Source organism: Piliocolobus tephrosceles, chromosome 2 (assembly GCF_002776525.5).
Source record: "Piliocolobus tephrosceles isolate RC106 chromosome 2, ASM277652v3, whole genome shotgun sequence".
Classification (NCBI taxonomy): Eukaryota; Metazoa; Chordata; class Mammalia; order Primates; family Cercopithecidae; genus Piliocolobus; species Piliocolobus tephrosceles.
The window spans coordinates 156,200,098-156,210,135 of NC_045435.1; the positions used below are offsets into that span (position 1 = coordinate 156,200,098).

The following is a 10,038-nucleotide window of genomic DNA, read 5'->3' on the forward strand; positions in this document are numbered from 1 at the left end:
TCTCCTTGGATCACTAGATCCTAGTCATTGGTATTCACTTGTATTCAGGGATGTCTTTGTGGAAGTATTATGTACACTGCCAGACTTCAAAGCTCTGATTCTCAATCTGTCTGCTTGGTGATTCTCATCTGTCTGCATGTTCACCTGGGTGCACAGAATGATCAGGATCATGGGGCCCCCAGTGTCCCTAAATCCTCCCCAACACTCACTCCCACAGCTGCAAGCCTTGTGCTCCTTTCCCCTAAATACTTCAGTTCCCATTTCCTAAGAATAAGACAATCTCTTGCATACCCACAGTACGATTACCAAGATCAGGATATTTTACATTATGTGGATATAATACTTGTCACATCTACAGTCCACATTTGAATGTTGTCAGTTATCCCATTAATGCCTTTTATAGCTATTTTCTGTATTTCTGGGTTGTGTCCATTAAGAAGGCCTAGAGGCAATGGCACACCAGCAGGAGTAAGCATCAAGATACTGGCTTGTAAGTACGCTTCTTTGCTAAAAGGAACCAGAACTCCTTGGAAAAATAGCTGACCTCAGGGCTGGGGCAGGAAAAATACATGCTGAGCCTAGAACAACACACTGAAGTGCTCAAACAGTGATGGGACACTCAAAGCATACAAGAGCCAATTGGCAGGATCTCCTGTTGCTAAGTCTGAGAATTTTGAGCATTAAAATAAATAATGATAGCAGTAAGGGATAATAGCTCATTGAAAGAAATAAGAATGCATGAGGCAATACTGATTAAACAAATGAAGAAGGGAAAACTACTGAATGTGGAAGGAATGACAGAGTTAGAAAACAATCACTTGGCAATCAAGATATTGATAACTGATTCAAGCAGGAATCATTAATGGGTGTTAGCTTGTGGGTGAAAGTTGGACAGCCATGACATTAAAAACAAACAAAAAAACAAAGCAAAACAAACATTGGCCAGAATAAGCGCTCCACACCTGACCCCTCAGAATCACTAAGTGCTAGCAGAGCCCACTGGAATTCAGGTTGTGAATACTTCCCTGCCTTCTTTCATGTTCATTCCCCCAACTCCTCACCTTTCCTGGGCAACTCATTCAGAATGAACCAGCTTGGCACCAGTCCCTCCAGGAAGCCTTCCCAGGTAGCATACCCCATCCTACAAGAAGACACCTCTGTTCATGTTGCCATTACTTTTTTTTTTTTTTTTTGAGACGGAGTCTCGCTCTGTCGCCTGGGCTGGAGTGCAGTGGCTGGATCTCAGCTCACTGCAAGCTCCGCCTCCCGGGTTTACGCCATTCTCCTGCCTCAGCCTCCTGAGTAGCTGGGACAACAGGCGCCCGCCACCTCGCTCGGCTAGTTTTTTGTATTTTTCAGTAGAGACGGGGTTTCACCATGTTAGCCAGGATGGTCTCCATCTCCTGACCTCGTGATCCGCCCATCTCGGCCTCCCAAAGTGCTGGGATTACAGGCTTGAGCCACCGCGCCCGGCCTCATGTTGCCATTATTATTGAATTCACCACACTCTGCAATACACTTTGGCTACAGAAACTCTTTGAGCTCTTTTTCTTCCTCTTATATTCCCAGCACCTAGTGTAGCACATAGTACACAGTAGTTGCTAAGAATTTGTTTGAAGAAATATTGGGTTGACTATTTCCTTTCTTCCCTCGTATTGTTGCTTTTTCCTTTAAGGGAGTGTTACGCTAAGCTTGGCTCTTTGCCACCCTTGATTTCTTTTGGTACACTTCTGAGTAGAGCTCCCTTCTCTAAGCTTTGACTCTCTACTCTTTGCAATGACTCAAACATTCTTACCTCCTGAATAGAATTAAGATAGGAGGCCTGACCTCCAATCTCAATTCCATTCCAGTCTATTTCCTAAGGTGTCACTTTTATGTAGAGAATACATTGGCATTGCAATTGTACTTTTTTACGCATGTATATGGATGTCCTCATATATTGTAGTTGTATATCTACAATTCATATACAACTCAACTGTCCTCATCTTTCTGTCAACGTTTCCTCTTCTTCTCCCAGCCTCTATCCCTATAGAGAATCCTGCTATACTCCCTGCCCATCAGGCCTAGATTAAGTCTGTCAGTCAATATCTTATTTCTTCAAAGTGTGTCTTTTTTAAACTAAATTTTATTGTGTGCATTTAAGGTAGACAACATGATTTTTAAGAGTCAAAGTAATTTTGATGTATTGTAAGTTTGGGAACTACTGGTCTAATACCCCTGATTTAATATCACATTCCTGATAAATATTAGTAAATATAGGTCACATCATGTCTGATTCATCATACTTATATTTTGCACCTTCTCACCTTCTTCTGTTATTAATTTATTGCTTTTTCAACTGATATTTTAGATTGAGGGTACATATGCAGGTTTGTTACATGGTGTACTGCATGATGCTGAGGTTTGCGGTATGACTGAACCTGTCACCCAGGTAGTGAGCATAGCACCCAATAGGTAGTTTTTCAACTCTTGCCCCCTCTCTCCCTCCTCCAAAGTCTGTCTTAAGTGCTATGGTATATACAAGAAGGAAGACACAAAAACACATGGGCTTTTTTTTTTTTTTTGATGGAGTGTCACTTTGTCACCAGGCTGGAGTACAGTGGTGCAATCTCAGCTCACTGCAACCACCACCTCCCAGATTCATGTGATTCTCCTGCCTCAACCTCCCAAGTAGCTGGGACTACAGGCATGCACCACCACGACCAGCTAATTTTCATACTTTTAGTAGAGACGGGGTTTCACCATGTTGGCCAGGATGGTCTCAATCTCTTGACCTCATGATCCGCCCGCCTCGGCCTCTCAAAGTGGTGGGATTACAGGCGTGAGCCACTGCACCCAGCCCACACGGGCTCTTTTATCTCAATTTGTGTGTGTGTGTGTGTGTGTGTGTGCATATTATAGGTGCGTGTAGGAAAAAGAATGTTAGAAATGTACCAATTTTGAAGGCGTAGACTATGAAATTACAAATGCTTCAAAATTTCTTCCCAATACTTACGTGGCATTTTACAAATTTCCATCAATAAACGTGTGTTATTTTTATGGAAAAAGCACATGTTTAACATGCCCTTCTAGATGCCCTCCTAACCAGATTGAATCACCTCCCATCTGATTTTTCTTAATTTTCTATCTTCAGGTTCTGGCTCATTCATTAACATCAATTTCCATTCATAAGTCTTCACAAACCCACTTTTCCTTTTGCCTGAGTGCCTCACATACCCTACTGCCTGAGATGGTTCCAGAGGCAGATCTCCTGTCTCCATTAGAAACACCAGGCACACACCTGCCCCCAGTCTAGCCTGTACTCTCCTTTCCTCCCACGGAGAGGCATTCCTTTCTCCTCCTCTCATCCACACACGCTATAAGAGACAACTGAAATCTTGCCTCCTCCAGCCAGCTTCTTAATTCATTTGTTCTCAAAGCCCTGGTTTGAGCTCACACAGCATCTAGAGTGTTTCACAAAATATAAAATATTATTATCACTGCCCTGAATTTTTGGTTTTGGTATGTGTGTTATTTTCCCCTCCAAAAAGATTGTGCCTTGGAGAGGGCTGAGAACATACTATCATAGATAAATAAAATAACATAAAATAAAATAAAAATGCATATACCCTTTGAACTAACTATTCCACTTCTATGTAAGCACAATTATATGCCAGTAACACTCATTTGAACACTACTGTAGTGGCAAAAAATTGTAAACATCTCAAATGCCTCTTAGAAGAGGAATGGTTTAAAGATACTATTATAGCCACACTATGAAATATAATACAGTAGTTAAGAAGAATGAGCTTGATTTATATGTACTGACAAGAAGAATCTATAAGGTATGTAAACAGTTGAAAAAAAGCTACAGAGTTTTACATTTGTCAAGATCTAACACTAAACAAAATTAGAAATATGTGACATCCATATACACATGTAAAACAATACATATAATGAGTTGTGGACGGAAACTCACAAATGTGATATTAAGGACTAGCACTATAAAACTGAGTGAGATTTGGAGAGTATAGGAAAGGAGACTTTTAGTTAATATAGAGTGATATTCAAAAATTTATGAGTGTGATCTCATGTATTAGTTATTCGGTTAAAGAAAGAAAATTAAATGAAAAATTCACTTTTAAAAAGGTTGCAATCCTGAATTATGGGAGAGAAATAAAAATTAGCAAAACATATTTGCAAAGTGCCTCAGGAGGAAGGAGCTGAAATCCTAAGAATGGGTGAGATTTTTTTTCAGAGACAACACAGTAAAGAAGAGGCAAAGGGGCCAAGACGGGATACAGACCTGTATCACACAGGCGTGTGCACATTCTCATTTAGAACTAGAACAAGGGAGTCAGATTTAAAATTCTGGTGCAGATTCCAAAGGTGTCCTCTGCGGAAAAGTTCTTTTGTTTGAAGATGCCATGTGTTACAGCACATAAATTGATCAACCTGGCTTAGGGCGTCACATTCTTCCTCTGCTGGAGCAAGAGGTACAGATGGAATTGGAATTTAGTGGAACTGAAGATCTTTTTGAACAGCATCTGCAGAATGTAGTTCATTCCCACCTGGTTGGGTAGGGAAGGTTGGAAGGGGATGGTCAATGATCATTCCTGGTCACTGTGAGTCTGGTATCCCTTTGTAGACCACATGGGTGTCTCTTCCTGTCCACATAACTGTAACCCCAGTGTGGGCACTTCTGCTGGCCAGAAGGCCCAGGTTCTCTACACACCACTGAGTCAGTCCCATCTCCCCAGTGGGGCACCTTAACCAAAGCCGTCAGCTGAACTATCTTCTTTCTCTCCCTAGGAAAAAACCCTGATGCATGGGCTAAGAATCTGAACGAAAAAGACTACGAGTTGCTGTGCCTTGATGGTTCCAGGAAACCTGTGTCGCAGTATGAAAACTGCCACCTGGCCAGAGCCCCGAATCATGCTGTGGTTGCACGGAAAGATAAGGCAGATTGTGTCCAAACGCTGTTACTTAACCAGCAGGTATGGACCAGCCAGGGCCTCCCACCTTTTCTTCCTAGATGGCTATAGGCTATTTGAGGGGAGTTTACAACAAAGTGCAGCCATGACTCCAGCACTTTCTTTTTGAAAACTAGAATTTCATGCATTGTGCATTTCATGCCATGCATTGTGGTCAAGAGTATCAGGGTTCAAATCTCAGCTCCATAGCTTTCTAGCTGTGCCATCTTAGGTATATTACATAACCTCTCTATGCCTCGGCTTCTTCATATATAAAATTGTAATAATAATACTTTTACCTACTTCTTAGTTAACATGAGTATTAAGTGAAGACATGCACCCAAATGGCATAGGAAAATGCCATTTCCTATAGGACGTGCTCAAAACATGTTACCTGTGTAATTATGGAACTAGACCTCTCAGGCCCAGCTCTGCTTCTAGCTCCTGGTCACTGGTGATTAGTCCCTATCTGATCCATGTGCCCTTGGGACCAGGAATGTGCCTTTCTGCTCCCCCAGCCTTGTTCAGCGGTACTCTCATTTCCCTACTCCCGTCCTCCCCGAAAACTAAGAAGACAGCTCCTATTTCCCAGCGCTTGTTGATACAAGTCATGAAGAGTAGATTTCTGTTCCTCTTGCCTAGGCAGACTGAGCACTGTTCTCAACAGTCTGAAAAACACAGGACCCCTGCCCTCAGAGAGCCTGTCCTCTGGGGGAACAACCACTCAGGGCCAGCCTTGTTGAAGAGAGGGGCTGCCTGAGTATTCTAATCCTAAAGGCCCCTCCACACACACACACATCACCTTCCTTTTGGGCATAGCTGCCTGCTGTTGATTCACCATTATGGTTTTTTTGTTTGTTTGTTTGTTTGTTTTTTTTAAATAAGATAGTGTATATTTAGAAGTCCTTTTAAGGTACATGACAATAATGAGCATTTAACATACATTTCCTAGATGCTATATGGAAGGTTAAACATTTTGCAGTCATCATTTCACTTACAACCTTTGGAGATCTGGAGAAGTTGAGTGGCTTGCCCAAGAAAGGATTCAAAATGCAGTCAAACATGAACTTTTAACAACTACCTCTGCCAGTCCTCTGGGAGGGTTCACATTTAACATCTTCTTTGACAATAACATCTGAAGGGACATGTTATTGCCCTCTCATTTCCTACAAGCAGCCCCCAATGCAGGGCAATGAAGTGGGGAAGAGAGGTCAGATTAGGCAAGCATGGGTGGTGGGTGGGAGGGACTTCTCAGAGGAAGGTGGGACCAGGGACCCTATAGATGATTTTGGGGCATCATGAAAGCATGGAGCAGGGGTCCCTAAGTGCATAAATGGCAGATAAGGGAGGTGGAAAATTCCCAAGGCATACTCTGTAGCTTCCGTTTTTCCCCAGGGCTGGTTCAGAGCTTTCAGACTCTTCTTATCCATGTGTTCCCAGCTGCTAAAGACCACAGGTCCTCACGGACTTTCTGTTCACTTGACAGCACATGTTTGGAAGTGGTGTAACTGACTGCTCGAGCAACTTTTGTTTGTTCCGGTCCAAAACCAAGGACCTTCTGTTCAGAGATGACACAGTATGTTTGGCCAAACTTAACAACAGAAATACATATGAAAAATACTTAGGAGAAGAATACGTCAAGGCTGTCACTAACCTGAGAAAATGCTCCACCTCACGTAAGTAGGAGGAACAGCATGGGGAAGTGGCAACCAAACACGGTGGTGAGTGCTGGGGTGGTGGGTACAGGAGGGGCAGACTGTGGCCCTTGGGATAGGACAACATGGACAAAATGAAATGGTGAGTGAACAATCTAAGCCCGGCATGTATGACAGGCTAGGCTGTATGGGCAGATAGTAAGGGGACACAGGCTCAGAGCTGTAAGGTAGTGAACTTATTGGGCATAGAGAATTCCATCTTATTTCTATGAAAAGGACCAGGTTTATGTGTACATGTCATTGCTCTGCAGTAAACTTTTGATTAGAGTTGCCTTGTCCAGTATGGTAGCCACCAGCAAGATATGACTATTTAAATTTAAGTTAATTAAAATTAAACTAAATAAAAGATGTATTTCTTCAATCCCACCCAGCCACATTTCAAGTGCTCAACAGCCACATGTGGCTCCATATTGGTCAGCAAAGAGAATGTTTGCATCATCACAGAAAGCTCTTTCAGTGCTGCTCTAGAGAGCTTCAACAATGATAGGTTCTGGTAACCATAAAGTTGCCATGAATACTACTCACTTGGAACACCAGTTTCTGAGAACTGAAATAGAATAAAACACACCTTTGCAGTATAACTATGTTGGGTGTAACTGAGTCACCTGAAAGAGTTTGGAAGTTGGGAAATAACACATGGTGGTATAGGGCAGTTAGTCTTTCCACAGGAGTATGCAGATAAGGGAGTCTTGATTCTTATTAAAATGCTGATTCTCAGAGCCTTGAGATACTGATTTAGAAAGTCTGTGCTAGGTCAGGCATCCACATTTCAAAAGTTACCCCCATGTAATTCTGATGGAAGCAGCAATGTGTTTGTCTACATTTGCTATTGTGAGAATCAAGTTGATATTTACCTAACCTATATCCTCTACAAAAGGAGACAGTCTGACTCTGCTGTTCTTTCCTCCATCCTTAGCCCACAGCACAGAAACTGGCACATTGCAGGTGCTTTTTGCTATGTCAGTTCCTCACCTGCTTAAAGAGGTCAGGGAGGACAGTCTTCTTGGGCGACTCCCGGCCTCACGAACTCAGATGTGTGAGCCTCACCCATAAGAAACAAGGTGGGGAACCCTGTAGGGCAGGAAAATTGTGTTACGGCTTTGGCATGGGGCATTCCCCAGGATAGGCGCAGGAGCTGTGCAGGCAAGTAGAAAAGAGCACTGGGAGAACGGCCCAATTCACAGAAGAGGAGGCAGCAAGTCTGCGCCCTTTGTACTATGCTGAAATTGTTCCTTCACTCGACAGTTAATAAATAAATACAGGAAGATTTTGAAAATCCTACCTCTCTGCTCTGCTCCACAGCACTCCTGGAAGCCTGCACTTTCCATAGAGCTTAAAATCTGAGAGGTGGGGCTGCCACCAACGTGGAGATGGGAGCGCAGATGATCCATGAGTTTGCCCTGGTTTCAGTGGCCCGAGTGGTTTGTGCTAACCACGTCTGTCTTCACAGCTCTGTGTTGCCATGTGTGCTGAACAAAAAATAAAAATTATTATTGATTTTATGTTTCAAAAACTCCATTCTTTCCTAAATATTTTCAACAGAAGGATTTCTTTATGCGTTCTGCCGAAATATCTATGCAACTGAGCCCTTCCTTCTCAGCTCAAGATTCGTCTGGTCTTTCCCTATGGCTTTGTGTGTGCCATGGCCACACCTCCTGGGTACAGTTCAAGGGGAAATCTTTTCTAATAGGGTCTGCGTGATCATTAAAATATAATCAAATGTATATTGGTGTGTGTGTGCACACGCACGTGCATATGCGTGTGTGTCTTGCCAGGGAGGGGGAAGGAAGGAGGATGCAGAGTGAGTTACAGAGATCAAGTGCTCAAGTGAGTACAGAAAGACTACAGAAGACTTACCTTTATTTTGGTATTTTAAATGAATTCCATCAGGCATAGCAGAGGTCCTGATGAATGAATTCCATCAGGCATAGCAGAGGTCCTGATTCTAACTAGTTGAAAAAAGTGAAACACTGACACCTTTTTTGCTGAAAAGCATTCCTTGAGCCTGATGCCACAGCAGTTACTGCCCTGTCTCCTGCCCTTCTCAGCCCAGCTTCCTGTAAGGTGGAGGCTCACTCTTCTGTCTCACTTCTTATTATTGGCTGAACACATAGAATGTCTTCTGCTTCACCAACTTACCTGAATGTACCCTGGCAAAAGCCACCATCTACCTGCCAACTGTTAAACCAATTCAGGTCTTCCATTCCTAAGCCCGTTTCCTGCAGTTGATATAGTTGACCACTCCCTCTTCCCTGGAACTCTTTTCCTCAGTTTCTCTGACATGGTGGGTCTCCGCTTTGATTTCTACCTCTCTCTGTTCATTTGTAGTCTTCACTGTGGGCTCATCCTACTAGCCTGGAAACCTTAGGGAAATCTTTCTGAGGTTTTCTTTTGATCCAGTCAGTGCTCCTCTCACTTTGCAGGCCCTCCTTCAGTGATGCTCATGACTCCTGGGTATCTATATCTATAGCTGTGACCCCAGCCTCCAGCAGTATCCCTGCACTTACACGTCCTGCTACCTACCTGTGGGTCTATACTCGAGTCTTGTAGCAGTCAGAAACCCAACAAATCAAAAATTGAGGTGATCATCCTGTTCTTCTCTCTCTTGCTTCCCTAAACCAACTGTTGTTATAGTATATTTCATATCAGCTGAAGACATGGTCATCTACCCAATCACATAAGCCATAATAGAAGGGTGAAATTTCAGTTTGCCATTTTCCCTCATACTATATCCAGTGTCTCCAAGTTCTGTTGATTTTGCTTTATAAATAACTTCAGTTGGCTCCTTTCTTTTCCTGACTCCTAACACAGCCTCAACTCATACTCAAATGCAGAACTGCAGGTAAGACGTATCTGGACACAACATTCCACACCTCTCTCAACTATCTAGTTTTCAAGAAAATAGGACTCTGGGTCTACTTTGCAGTCCAGACCTGATATAGACCTTGCTACACATAGCCCTGCTTTCCTCTGAGCCTATCAACACTCTGCCTTATTTAATATTCACCTAAACTTACCCCAAATCCTATAACTCTGCCTTTCCCTTTGTTTGATGAGATACCCCATGGTTCCCCTGGAATGTAGTCTGTCTGATTGCAATGGATCAATAAACCTAATTTTATTAGACTACAGGTACATTCCTGGAAATCTTAGGCAACTGGGCTAGAACAAAAATGTACAACATCCATTCTTAATTATTAAATTAATTACTAAAATAGGATAGACAGATGTTATTTGGCCACAATTTTATATATATGTAAACAAAAACTAATATATACCTAATGATGAAGAAACAGAAGCATTCCTACTAAACATGAAAAAACTTGATTGCTATCTATCTTATTTCACAGTGTTTTAGAACAGGTGGCCAA

The 10,038-nt window shown here is 42.6% G+C and overlaps 1 protein-coding gene and 1 long non-coding RNA gene across 2 annotated transcripts in view; one reads left to right on the plus strand and one right to left on the minus strand.

Moving 5' to 3' along the window:
- TF (transferrin) overlaps positions 1–8,170 on the plus strand; it is a 30,267-nt gene extending 22,097 nt beyond the window's left edge. Inside the window, exons 14-16 of the mRNA XM_023207451.1 lie at positions 4,792–4,976; positions 6,439–6,628; positions 7,970–8,170. Coding sequence (XP_023063219.1) covers positions 4,792–4,976; positions 6,439–6,628; positions 7,970–8,004 — 410 coding nt within the window. The 3' untranslated portion in view covers positions 8,005–8,170. The remainder of the gene's footprint in view (positions 1–4,791; positions 4,977–6,438; positions 6,629–7,969) is intronic.
- On the minus strand, positions 4,227–8,118 carry LOC111539540. Its single transcript, XR_002730708.2, has 3 exons — positions 7,950–8,118; positions 7,640–7,738; positions 4,227–4,550 (listed from the first exon to the last, which is right to left on the minus strand). It is a non-coding gene; the product is annotated as an uncharacterized LOC111539540 (long non-coding RNA).
- Positions 8,171–10,038: the final 1,868 nt, after the last annotated feature.